General features: G+C 52.6%; 1 protein-coding gene across 1 annotated transcript in view; it reads right to left on the bottom strand.

The window, feature by feature from the left end:
- Positions 1–7,433: 7,433 nt before the first annotated feature.
- The window catches only part of LOC130128316 (receptor-type tyrosine-protein phosphatase U-like), a 149,944-nt gene continuing 143,316 nt past the window's right edge, over positions 7,434–14,061 (bottom strand). The window contains 5 exon segments of the mRNA XM_056297953.1: positions 7,434–7,496; positions 7,615–7,750; positions 8,197–8,354; positions 11,681–11,806; positions 13,498–13,812. Coding sequence (XP_056153928.1) covers positions 7,434–7,496; positions 7,615–7,750; positions 8,197–8,354; positions 11,681–11,806; positions 13,498–13,812 — 798 coding nt within the window.

The following is a 14,061-nucleotide window of genomic DNA, read 5'->3' as shown; positions in this document are numbered from 1 at the left end:
TTGGCCAATTACCCCACTCTTCCGAGCCGTCCCGGTCGTTGATCCACCCCCCCGGGCCGACCCGGGGAGGGCTGCAGACTACCACATGCCTCCTCCCATACACGTGGTAGTCGCCAGCCGCTTCTTTTCACCTGACAGTGAGGAGTTTCACCAGGGGGACGTAGCGCGTGGGAGGATCACGCTATACCCCCAGTCCCCCCCCCCGAGCAGGCGCCCCGATCGACCAGAGGAGGCGCTAGTGCAGCGACCAGGACACTTACCCACATTCGGCTTCCCATCCGGAGACACGGCCAATCGTGTCTGTAGCGACGCCCCACCAAGCCGGAGGTAACGTGGGGATTCGAACCGGCGATCCCCGTGTTGGTAGGCGGTGTTCTCGCACATGCACTGACATTTACGGCGGTGTTGGGTATCTGAGGCGGGCTTCTATACATCGGCTGCAGATGTTATAAAGCCGGGAGAGGTCGCTGTGCAGCATTAATGGAGGCGTGTTATTGGTATTCCGCGCGTGGAGGCTGGCTCCGCTCGCTCCCTGTGTGAATGGCACGCGGAGGCATCAGAGGCGCGTGTCATGTGCCGCGGAGCAGCGGCGGGCGGGCGGGCGGGCGGAGGCGGAACGGCAGAGAGCTGCCGCACATCAAGGCCGGTCTGTCTGTTTACTCCGCACGCCATCAGAACCGCTCGGAGCTTGTGTCGTGTTTCCGAGGCGCGCCTGGCGTGTCTCCTCCCGGCGCCCTTGGGGAGCAGACTGTCTCCCACGGAAATGATATAAAGGGTTTGTTTTGTTTGCTTTTCTTGTAAATTTACACAAAACGAACAACAATCTTACAGTGTAAGTCCCCCCCAGTCGGGTATTTATGTTGACAGAATACAGAGCTTAAAAACCGGCGGTCATTGTGACCGCCCATGGTCGTTCTAGTTGTTTTGTCGTTCCGGTCACTGTTTGGGAGTTTCACTGCTTATTTTCACTTCTTTTCTTTACACGTCATGTTTTATAGGCCTTGTCGCGTTTGTTAGATGAGCAAAATGTGTTTTCAGTTTTATCTCCAGGTAATATTTTCCCTTTTCCAGGTTTGCTGTTCAAGTTCGTCCGGGGCGTCTCCCCGCCTGCCGCCCAGTGGCTGCTGGGATATGCCCCACCCAGCATGCCCCTGACCCTGAGAGCAGGATACGCGGTTTGGATGGATGGAAGCTTGACCATGTCTCTCTGGTTTAAAACGTTTAAACATAGTATTATAGGGCGTCTGGGTAGCATAGTGGTCTATTCAGTTGCCTACCAACACGGGGATCGCCGGTTCGAATCCCGTGTTACCTCCGGCTTGGTCGGGCGTCCCTACAGACACAATCGGCCGTGTCTGCGGGTGGGAAGCCGGATGTGGGCATGTCTCCTGGTCGCTGCACTAGCGCCTCCTCTGGTCGGTCGGGGCGCCTACTTGGGCTTGGGGGGGAATAGCGTGATCCTCCCACGCGCTACGGCCCCTGGTGAAACTCCTCACTGTCAGGTGAAAGGAAGGCGACTCCACATGTATGGGAGGAGGCATGTGGTAGTCTGCAGACCACCCCGGATCGGCAGAGGGGGCGGAGCAGCGACCGGGACGGCGCGGCGCGGAAGCGCGGGGTAATTGAAAAGGGGCAAATTAGTATTGTAGTTGTTGAAATTGTAACCGGTTATTTTCTTGCCCGGTGCGGGATTCGATACGGGGTGTACTGCACCACAAGGCGGCATCACTAACCGCTCGGCTAAAGGGTCAGACTCGTTAGCTAGGGGCTAACGTGTCTTATTAGTAGTTTACAGTCGTCACCCTCCTCGGAAGCGCGTTATTCCCGCGCTCCGAAGAGACTTCTGAGGATCTGCACACTTCCGGATCCCACCGCTGCCACCAATGTAACCGGTTATTTTCTTGCCCGGTGCGGGATTCGATATGAGGTGTACTGCACCACAAGGCGACGTCACTAACCGCTCGGCTAAAGGGTCAGACCCGTTAGCTAGGGGCTAACGTGTCTTATTAGTAGTTTACAAAATGATAATTTCGGTGTCAGTTGTTTCCTAACAGACGTAACGCATTAATATATCAACGGGGTATTTATCTCGACAGACTATAGAGTTGACACACCGTCATTTTGACCGCGAACGGTCGTTCCAGGTAGGAGTGGGATCCCGGTCGTTCTGGCGTTAAGAACCGCTCGGAAGCTGAAGACTCGACGGCCGGGATCATCACGTGACCAAAGGGCGACGATAAGGATGACCTTAATGGTAGCAGGCCAGTCTGTCTATCTTTTATCCTCAGACAGCGGCGCCACCTCGGACATCCTGCGCGTCAGTATTCATTGTCCCCGCTCCCTCCCAGCACCTCCACTAGGCGTGCGGGCGCAGACCACAGAGGGATTAATGTCGCGGCGGCCAACAGGATCATCTTGTCATTCGAGAGAGGAGCGGCAGACTCAGCTTGTCATGCAGGGTGCATTTCACCACGCCGAATATGCCTCCCCCCTCCTCCCCCCTCTGCTGCCGTGGGTTCTTGCTCAGTTGTCTCGTCGTCTCCTTCAGTCTGACCAGACTTGGTGTGAAGTGCTCGGCTTGCCTTAGATGAGCAGAAACATCCCCAGTGGGACGTCGGCGGCGGTCCCACCAGGGACAAGATGGAGGACTCTGTCGCCCGCTGATTTAGCAGGCGTGCGCAACGAGTTTCCATCCCGGCCAAGCAGCATAACTCACCCGAGTCCAGGCAGGTCCCGTTACCTTAGGCCTCCGCAGCTTCAGCAGCTTTCCATCGCACCACCAGGATCATGCAGGATCAGTATTGGCTCGACCCGGGCCAGTACCTCAAGTCCTCCTTCATCCCTCCATAGATAATGCAGAACGGAGGAGAACATTGTCACCCCCCCACACCCCCCGTCCTTGATGTTTTGGCCACCGCCCGCTGCTGTTGTGATGCCTCCCCACCAAAATGAGACATGAGCAGTTAACTGACGCCTTCATGGGGATGCCATCATCCGGGCCTGACACAGTCAGTGGTGCTTGCTATGTTGATTCGGACGTTTCATTTTAACATTTTTTTCTTATTATCGCTGCTCCCACCATTATTTATTTATGTTTTTTAGGCTGAGACGGTCTGATGGGGCAAAGCTTCTCCCAGGCGAGTCAACCCCACCTTCTCAAGGTCCAGACTGTCGTCACACGGCGAATCACCGGGCCCCCCTGCTGCCTTCTGGGATAGGCTGTATAAGCTCGTTTGCAGTCACGTGGTTCTGAAGACGCGCGAGCTTCAGGTGGAGGGCAGGAAGTGAACAGCGGAATGGACGAGATGGAGCCAGTTCAGCCCCAACTGTGCTGGTTTAGACGATATGATGAGCGGAAGGTGTAAACAGGAAGTAAGACGTTGTTGGACGTGATCTTATGTGATGAAGAGGGATTTTTTGATGAAGCGGTCATCCGACTCCGCTCCTCCCGACCGCTGACGACGGCTCGCGAGCCATTTTTCCCGGCGTTTCCGGTCAGTTTCTTGCATTTTTCCCCCCTCATGAACAACAACGTTTGGTGCTCCATAAAAGCTCCTTGTGGTTTCTCAGTTAGTGACGCCAAACATAGGCATTTCTAAAGTTTGTGATAGTGCTTCCTATGTAGAAAATCACTTCCGGCCCTCCCATCTGTAGTTCGTGACGTCATTGCAAACCTCGACAGAAACCCTGCGGAAGAGTAACCCCCCGTAGACCAGTTACTATGGCCCACTTGAACGTGGACACGTCCTGGTAACTGAGTCAAGGTCACCCCAGTTATGGGTTGAATAACAAACCAAACTACTGCCTCGTAGATGCCCTGGGGGGGGGGGGGGGTCAAGGCTATGGGACCAGCCCAGACAGAAATTGGGTTCCGAAGGAGTTGCGACCTCGGCCTCCTATCAGCAACGACAAGCATGACCCACCGTTTCGAAATGGGTTTCTCACGACCTTCTACACCATGATATGATTACACAGTGCCAAGATGTGAGAGAAGCTTCCAGTGAATATACGGGCCTCCGATGCTGCTAAGAGCAATCTAATTTCATGTGATGTCAAGTCAGAGACTGGATGAATCTGCATGGAGATAAAATGAGCTCAAATTGAATCTTCCATCAGCCGGGGGGGGGGGGGGGGGGACCGCACTCGAACAAACACATGCATTGATCCCCGCTTACTGGCGGGGCTGCAGTCCATCTCTGCTGGGTGGTGGATTGCAGCCAGGATGAAGGGAGCATTAATTGATTCGCAAATCTATCCACGCTCAGCATGACCGAAGCCAGCGGAGAATGTTGTATTAGCTGCTCCACAGCAGGTTTCTCTGCAGACCGGTGCTCTCCGACATGCCGAGGCACCGGGCCGTCTCCCAGATGCTCGTGCTGTACAAGGACGTCAGTGAAAGCTGACAAAGAACTTCAAAAACGCTGAATCGTTTCTTGACACTTGAGCTGTCAGAAATGCTACGCGTCTGAGCAAGAGTGATAAGTGTGTTAAACGGGGTAGAATCGAGGCCTCTGGTGTGTTGAACAGCCTCGCGGACGCCACAGGCAGCAACCATCTGAGACCCTGCTGGAGAAAACACATCAGTCCCGGGCGGGGAACAAATATCTCCAACAGCATTGAGCGCTGGCTCATGCAGTGCATTCTCTTCAAATTTGCTCTTTTCTGTCCACAGTAACAAGAGTGTGGATTTGAACAATCAAAGGGCGTATGCACCCGTTGTGACCCCCATCGATTGGTTGTGATAATAAAAAACGAAACCACAGAACAAAGTGTTGGGATACCCGATGTTAGCTGAACTGGGAGCGGCTAGTTCATCTTTGCTATTGCTAGATTATTCATCCATTATCCAAACCACTTACCCTGCTCTCGGTCACGGGGATGCTGGAGCCTATCCCAGCAGTCATTAGGCGGCAGGTGGGGGACACCCTGGACAGCCCACCAGGCCACCACAGGGCAGAGAAATTCACACCTAGGGACAATTCAGTACGGCCGATTCACCTGACCTGCACGTCTTTGGACTGTGGGAGGAAACCGGAGCACCCGGAGGAAACCCACGCAGACACAGGGAGAACATGCAAACTCCACACAGAGGACAGACCCGGGCGACCCCCAAGGTTGGACTACCCTGAGGCTCGAACCCAGGACCTTCTTGCTGTAAGGTGACCGCGCTAACCACTGCACCACGTGCCGCCCTATTGCTAGATTCTAAATCTGATAATTACTATTAATACCAGCCACATTTCTGGCTTGGCTCTGCGGTTATTGGCCATTGTGTAAGATTTCTTTTGACTAGGTGCACATGTTCCTGTGGGTGGACAAGGGCCGCGATGAATGAAATCGTCTAGACGAGTATCGCTCAACACCCGATCCAATTCTTCCTCTCGTCATAGTCATCTAATGAGAATTTCTCAATTCGGCGCGAGAAAGCCACCTTTCAGACGGAGACAAAGACCCTTCACAACAACCGGAGACGCTGGCGCTCCGACAACGGGAGCCGCGGCGTGGACACCCGGACCGCCCTCTGCAGAGAATGGCTGTGGTGGAGGCCAGGTCTTGCATAAGACTTGTTTTTTTCTCCCCGAGAATGAACACAACGCAGAGAACATTTCCAGGTTCACACAATCTGACAAGAACAGACGCCAGGAGAAGAAGGCCGAGCCGGGCCTTTTAGCTTTTATGCCAAGCACAAAGGCAATTGTGTCGTACATCCATTGCATATTATGCCATCTTTCATCCTCCTGCAGGTACGGTGTGAGGAGATCTACGGTCTCGAGAACACAAGACAGCCCGGAACATCTCACCCGCGGGACAAGACTTTGATCTTTTACACATTATTCCGTTTTGGGGGGAATTATTTTTCCTTTTTACTTCTCCCTTCGCACTTTCCCCAACATCAGCAATCAAACTAATGTGATTAAAGATGGGATATGATGAAGATGTGGATGAAGAGGCTGCAGGCAGAGGGCCGAAAAAAGGATCAAACACCAAAAAGGTTACCAGCCAACCAGGCAACACGTTTGCTGGATGTGACAAGCTCCTCACCCAGATGAAGTACCGTCGGGGAAGCCCGGAGGAAACGGATCATTAAGACGCTCCAATTAAAAGATCTGCAGACGCAAGGTTTGCTTGGCGCTAACGATAAGAGTCAATTAAAGATAGTAATTACATGATAAGAGTAAACAAAGTCAGTGGGTCAAGAGAATGCATCGTGTAATTTTCAAGCGAGCAGTATCTCATCTCCTTGAACTGCCAGGTGAGAAGAAGCGGCGGGCGACTCCACATGTATGGGAGGAGGCATGTGGTAGCCTGCAGCCCTCCTCCCCGCCTCGGCAGAGAGGGTGGAGCAGCGGCCGAGATGGCTCGGAAGAGTGGGGTAATTGGCCGGGAAAAGACGACTCCAGAAATCATGAAATGAAGCTGAAAAAAGAACAATCGACCTGCGCGGCGTTAAAGCAACGACATGTTTTATTTCTTTTTTTTCATCTTTATACACGATTTAGAAAATAAAACACATTGAATAAATACAAATTTAGAAAGCGTCTGGGTTTGGCGAGGCATTCGCCACCACCCTCCCACAGCGACACGGCATGGGTCACACTGCAATGGAACACTTAGGACTGGCATGCAGATGCTGAAGTGGTCCTCCGTTTACAGACACCGAGAGAATGGACCGGCACACTGATAAGACACCAACAGCTACAAACACCTGAAGTAAAAGAAATACAACAAACAAACAAAACCCAACAAAAATAAATAAACCATCTAGCGACACAAATAATAAACAGGAAAAAAAAGACAATTCTACTGTACAAGTCTGTCTATAAGATGTGACCAACTTGGTTCCTTTGTAAACGTCAACCTCAGTCAAGCAGGGGGGGGGGGTGACCTCGCCGACCTTACCCAAGAAAGGTTCGACTGTAGTACGGTACAACATGGCGTGTTCACTGACAGCAGATTGCACCATACAGAGTATTACAAAACACACACAATATCACCCGGCGGCCGGTATCACGCATAGTCTCTTGTTTTGTTCGTAGTAAGGCAGGACATAGTGGAGCTCCGGGAATCAGACCCACGTTGTTGTAATTCGTAACCAGAAGTCAAGTCACCGCATAAAGTGAACAAGGGGGCGATTCAACTCCATTCCTGTGAGTTTCCTCTGAATTTTTGCAGATGTCAGTGGCACAAAAGAGTACAGGGTCGGGTAGGAAGGCCGAGGAAAAGCGGAGGTCGTCGGTGGGATGTGACGGTTGTCCTGGGAATCTTCTCAGTGTCATCGTTGGCAAACAACATTTCATCCGGGCATGGAAAAGAGGAACAACCAAAGCTGTTTACACAGACTAAATAAACTCGACAAAGCTAGCCGGACCCGCCGCAGGATCCGGCGCTTGGCCTTGTCTCCGAGAGGCAGAGGAGGTGGCGGGACATTTCTGCTATCTGACTTCCAGGCAGTCCAGGTACTCCAGGGCCAGCTCGTAGCAGAACCGGTACTGCTCCTGAGAACACAAGAAGCGGTTAGTTTTTACTAAAAAGCAACGTTCCTACAGGCTGACGGCGTGTTCGGCGGGAGCATTTTCGGGTTTAAAGAGGGGGCGACACCCCCTCTCTACTTACTATTGTCTCGACCATATTTGGCTTTGAGTTGCGCAGCGTTTTGGCAGCGAAGAACACGTCCACCATGTTGTGGTGGCGAATCATTTCCAAAATCATGGTGCAGGCACAGAAAGTACCACTTCTACCGCCACCGTTCCTGCAACACACACACACACACACACGACACACACACACACACGACACTGGCTTAATACAGATGCGGCACAGGAGCTGAGGCAGCCTGTCAGGAGGGGCGCTACAGAGTGAAATGTCACAGCTCGAGCGAGTTCAAATCCAGCACACCGTCAGAAAAAGGCCGACCGGTAGATTTTAACGATGAGCATCTGTGTGAAGTTCTCATCACCATACGGCGGCTTGGCCTTGATCAGGTATGGGATGTGTAATATTTAGCCGGACCTTCAGGATCAAAGGTCTTGACAGATAACAGAGAGGAGGCAGATGGGCACTTGTACCAAATGCCCTTCCAAACGACCACAAACAGCTGATGTAAACAGAAACCTGTGAGGGTGGACTTTCCCCCTACTGACGACTCCCTCAGTATGAAATGTAAGGGCAGCAGCTGCTGAAGGTGAACGGACTCACAAGCAATGGACAACGGTGCGTCCCTCGCCACACTCCCTCTGCCAGTTGTGCACCTGAGCCAGCAGGCTCAGGAAGGCCTTCTTGGAGTCGGGCACATCACGGTACGGTGACCAGCGCAGGAACTGGAAGTGACGCACCACAAGCTGGCCTTCCTGAAGCTGTGGCAGAGAGAGGAAGACAAGACAAGTAGAGAGAGAGAGAGAGAGAGAGAGAGAGAGAGAGAGAGAGAGAGAGAGAGAGAGAGAGAGAGAGAGAGTGACTTGGGGTTGGTATTCAATTATTTAAAGGCTAGACTCAAAAGCAGCGAGCAGACAGAATTATACGCACACTGCATACTATGTTTCACACCCCACACACACACATCCTCATCGGGGTGTCACTCGAGTGTTCTCTCCCCCTTTTAAAAATAAAAAAGCCAGATTAGTTTCAGCTTTGAGGCTACGGCTCATCATTCCCAATCCCACGCTCCATGGTGTGGTCCAACCAGGGCTGGACGGAGTACCTTTTTTGGACAAAGACTGCCGTCGCCCTGCTCTGTGGAGTCTTTCTGCTCCTCTGAACCCTGCAGAGAGGTCACGCGTGATAGTTTCTGACATTAGTTTGTGCACCTCCCTCGTCACCTACATGAGCTGTCCCAGACAGTGAGGTGGGGAAGGTGGGGGGGCGTTATAGGTGGTTGGGCACAGGACAATGGTACCACTGACCGGGCGGTATTAGGCTAGCATGAGGGTGAGGTAGGAGGCGTGGTGGGAGCCAAAGATCCGGGACTTTGTTGACTAAAGGGAGTCTATGTGCGGACACATCTGCAGCCAGCTGGTGGAGGCTAGAGACACATCTGCAGCCGGCTGGTGGAGGCTAGAGACACATCTGCAGCTGGCTGGTGGAGGCTAGAGACACATCTGCAGCCGGCTGGTGGAGGCTAGAGACACATCTGCAGCCAGCTGGTGGAGGCTAGAGACACATCTGCAGCCGGCTGGTGGAGGCTAGAGACACATCTGCAGCTGGCTGGTGGAGGCTAGAGACACATCTGCAGCTGGCTGGTGGAGGCTAGAGACACATCTGCAGCCGGCTGGTGGAGGCTAGAGACACATCTGCAGCTAGCTGGTGGAGGCTAGAGACACATCTGCAGCTGGCTGGTGGAGGCTAGAGACACATCTGCAGCTGGCTGGTGGAGGCTAGAGACAGGGTAGCACCTGCGGTGGGTTGCTGGGGTCAGAGGTGGACAGTAGGACGTGTTGTGCTGGGTGTAAAATGGGAGCAGGAACTAGTCTAGATCATGAACAACTCAAACACCCAGACAGAGGCACTGATCCAGAGATGCAGGCACTCTGTACTACACATACACACAAAGTACACACATCATAAAAACCCACTCCAGTACACACCAAGCACCACATGGTGACTCGCATGCGTGGACGGATGCAGCAGCGTCGTGAGAGCGTCTCCGCTAACGACTGTTAGCCAAACAATACAGAGTCATCGTCACAGTCCCGTTTATAATCCGACTATTTTTTCATTCTGATGTACTTTAATGATCCCTGTGGGGAAACTCCTCTCTGCATTAAACCCATCCTAGCTGTGTAGCTAGCAGCAGCCGCCGTGCAGCACCCGGGGACCAACTCCAGTTTGTCTTGCCATGCCTCGGTCAGGGGCACAGACGACAGTACGGACCCTAAGATGCATGTCTTTATGATGATGGGGCAAACTGGAGCACCCGGAGAAATCCCACGCAGACACGGGGAGAACGTGCAAACTCCACACAGAGGACGACCTGGGATGACCCCCAAGGTTGGACAACTCCGGGGTTCAAACCCAGGTCCTTCTTGCTGTGAGGCGACAGCGCTAACCGCTGCGCCACCGTGCTGCCGAAAATGGCTCTGGTACATGGTTAACACTACTGTCATGGTACTATCGATCGATCGATCGACCGATCGATCGATCCATCCATCCATCCATCCATCCATCCATCCATCCATCTATCTATCTATCTATCTATCTATCTATCTATCTATCTATCTATCTATCTATCTATCTATCTATCTATCTATCTATCTATCTATCTGTCTGTCTGTCTGTCTGTCTGTCTGTCTGTCTGTCTGTCTATCTATTCAGAGCTACACGTTTAGTGAGGCAGGTTTCATCAGTGTGTTCTGTATTTTGTTAACACTCTGTATGTAAAGATAAAACATATATAATATATAATATATACACCTGTCAGCTAATGAGCAGTTAAACACACCCTTACCATTACGCTGCTAAACCAACACCCCGGGCTGCCACCCCGGGGCAATTGAGAAAGCAATTAAAGAGCTGACCAATAGCCCAACACTCTTTTGCTCCTCACTAAGAGGACTGCAAATGAAGACATGCATGAGGCAACAACATCTCTTCACCAACTCCGTCTCTGGCCGTAGCTTTAAAAAAAAAAAGAAAAAAGCAAAATGGCTTTACCTTTTTTTTAATGTTTTTTTAATCTTTTTAAAGACAAAGGTAAACTGAGTTAAGGTGTTATCTGGAAGATTCCGGTTGCATTCTCTTTTTGCGATACACTTCCCAGGCGTCATTGTGTACACGCTGACTAGTTTATCCGCTTCAACACTGAACACAGAGTGCTGGTTCCAGCCACCCTCCCCGCTGGACCAGCCGCTTCCGGGCGGTTCCACCCATCCTCCCCGCTGGACCAGCCGCTTCCGGGTGGTTCCACCCATCCTCCCCGCTGGACCAGCCGCTGCCGGGTGGTTCCACCCATCCTCCCCCGCTGGAGTTTCACCAAGGGGGACATAGTGCGTGGGGGGGATCACGGTACTCCCCCCAGTTCCCCCTCCCCCCTGAACAGGTGCCCTGACCGACCAGAGGAGGCGCTGGTGCAGCGTAGGGCTGTGTATTGGCGAGAATCTGGTGATAAGATACGCATCACGATACCGGGGTTATGATTCAACATATCGCGATACTGTAAGAAAGGCGATATGTCGCGGTTTCATAGGCCCGTGCTCTTCGTGCTACTTCCTGTCTCAGTTTACGTTGTTGGGTTGGAGTGGAAGAGTCAAATGGTGAAGACAGATTACAACGCTGGTATCTAGCAGTTGTGCGGTTACACACGACACACAATGTTTGTCACGAACCTTTACATGCAAACAATTAAAAATCGATACAGTGGTTTTGAGAATCGATACGATATCGCAAAAGATGATATTGCTGTACCCGAGTGTATCGATATGTTCTTACACCGCTGGTGCAGCGACCAGGACACGTACCCACATCCGGCTTCCCACCCGCAGACATGGCCAGCTAGTTGTGTGTGTGTAGGGACGCCCGACCGAGCCGGAGGTAAGTATTAGTTAAGTAGTTAGTATTAAAGGGCTTTCATCAGGGAGCGGTCGGCTGAGTAGTCCCCGTGTCACCTCGTTCGGCGAAAGGTGGTAACCTAACAGACTTTTATTGAAGCGAGTCTTTGAGACCACCACTCCGACGGTGACAAACTTACCCGCGTGATGTTCTGAACCCGGAAGAGGCGGATGATGACGTCGTCGTCTGCCGTCCTGGACAGAAGCTCCACTGTCATGGGTCCATACTGCTGCAGGCCCGGCTCGGGCCAATACTGCAGACAGGGCTGCAAATAACAGGGGAGGAGGAAGAAGGGATGGAAGGAGAGAGGGAAAGAGCAAGGGGATCAGATCCATACTTGCTAGAGGGAGGACGTATCTTAACGTCAGCCTTGCATGGCAAAGCCTGGTAACCAGACACCTGGGTATTGACAGCTCGGACAATTAGCCTAAATGACAGTGATTATCTACAAACAGCGCCCCAAATTACGTGAGCAACAACAACCATTCGTTGCCAGAAACAATCCCTCACATAAACCATCGTCCCCATTTGAATTATTCATGAGTCTAAATCATTACCATTAGCACATTATAAATTAATGGAGTCGAGGACCTCGGCTGTGCCTGGCAGAGATAAGCAGGCAGTCAGTCCAGGGTGGCTGCACAGAAAAATAAGGTCTCCAATTACTACCACTCCAAATGCTCTCCTCTGACTGGTGGGAGAAAAACACAAGGGGACACTGTGGACATGCTAACAGTGTTTGTGATGACAGCAGGGAGAACGGGACACCCCTGGAGTAGCGACTGATAATGTCTTGTCACATTGACAGAAGGGTATTAACAGGTGACTTTGGGCAGGAGCAGAAATAAATATTTATGCCCGCAGACAGGAGACAGGCAGCCCCGGCTCAGAAGGGCAAAGAACAGGAAAACTGTTAATCCACTGGCAGAACGAGGCAGGAGGAGACAACCAGAGTGAAAGAGGGGAGGGAGAAAAACGGAGAGATGGAAAGAATGAGTGAAACGAGAGAATTATGGAGACAAGAGAAGAGCACCGGAGAGGGGTTTCTGTGGACGTGCATGAAGGGAATGTCGAGCGGGAATCCTACACGGCACGGTGACGGAGCCGAGATACGGAGACGGCAGAACAAACCCACGCATGAGCGAACACGGGCGAGACGATAAGAACGTGTTAATTCCATGACTACCCGCGGTAATGAAATCTCTCCCAATAACGCAACCAAGCCCCGTAGCAGCTGAGCAGCTAGCGGCTAGATTATGGAGGGCTTTCTGCTGGCCGCCCAAACCCATCCTGCCACTTCTCTTTTTTTTAAATTGGGATTCCCCCCCCCCGTTTTTCTCCCCAATTGTACTTGGCCAATTACCCCATCCTTCTGAGCCGTCCCGGTCGCTGCCCCACCCCCTCTGCCGATCCGGGGAGGGCTGCAGACTACCACATGCCTCCTCCCATACATGTGGAGTCGCCAGCCGCTTCTTTTCACCTGACAGTGAGGAGTTTCACCAGGGGGACGTAGCACGTGGGAGGATCACGCTATCCCCCCCCCCCCCCGAACAGGCGGCCCGACTGACCAGAGGAGGCGTCAGTGCAGCGACTAGGACCACATGCCCGCATCCGGCTTCCCACCAGCAGACACGGCCAATCGTGTCCGTAGGGACGCCCGACCAAGCCGGAGGTAACACGGAGATTCGAACCGGCGATTGCCGTGTTGGTAGGGAATGGAATAGACCGCTATGCTACCTGGACGCCCTTCATGCATTTGGTTTTAACTGGTTGGCTACACTGACTGACAAGAGAACGAACCAATCAGACTCAAAGGCGAGCTTTTCCCCCCCCCCATCTGAGTTCTCCAATGTTGTGTTGCTAGGCTACCTGGACGCCCACCCATCCTGCCACTTCAACCTCCCCCCCCAATCTCATTCTCCCCCTTTGCTCCTATCTTCTTCCCTCTCGTCTTACCCAGGCAGAGTTGGACTGGTTGAGCTGGTTGAGCATGACCACCGAGCTGCAGCCGTAGTCATAGACAAGCCGCCAGAAGTCAGTGGTGGTGGCGGGCAGGGGGTGCGGCGTCACCACGAAGGCGGCGGGCCGCAAGAAGCTATCAGTGAGCGCGGCGTTGATGTAGTTGTTCCCCTCCCCCTCGGTGGTGACCAGGAAAGCCAGGGCGCGGTCCGGCGGCAGGACGTCCATGCTACGGTTCTTCTCCCGGTTCCGCGGCATCAGAGAGATGCTGCACTCCTCCACGTCGAGGTGAGGGGTCACCGAGTTCAGAGTCTGATGGACGGCGTGAGGAAATGGAGGGGAAAAAAAACAAAACATGCTCAGACAACGATGAAAAACACAGATAATAGAAAACATTTTTGTGTGCGTGTCTGTGTGCGACTCTGATTTTGTGCATGTGCGCCGATGTGTGGGTGAGCTAACGGGCGCCCATTAGCACCAAAGCGTTTGTGATGAGAGGATAACGCGAGAGACTCGGAAAGAAGATTATGATAAGAAAAGACAGACCAAGCAAAACACAAA

The sequence above is a fragment of the Lampris incognitus genome, chromosome 18, assembly GCF_029633865.1.
Source record: "Lampris incognitus isolate fLamInc1 chromosome 18, fLamInc1.hap2, whole genome shotgun sequence".
Classification (NCBI taxonomy): Eukaryota; Metazoa; Chordata; class Actinopteri; order Lampriformes; family Lampridae; genus Lampris; species Lampris incognitus.
The sequence above is the reverse complement of the archived record's forward strand: the minus strand, read 5'-3'. Positions and strand labels throughout refer to the sequence as shown.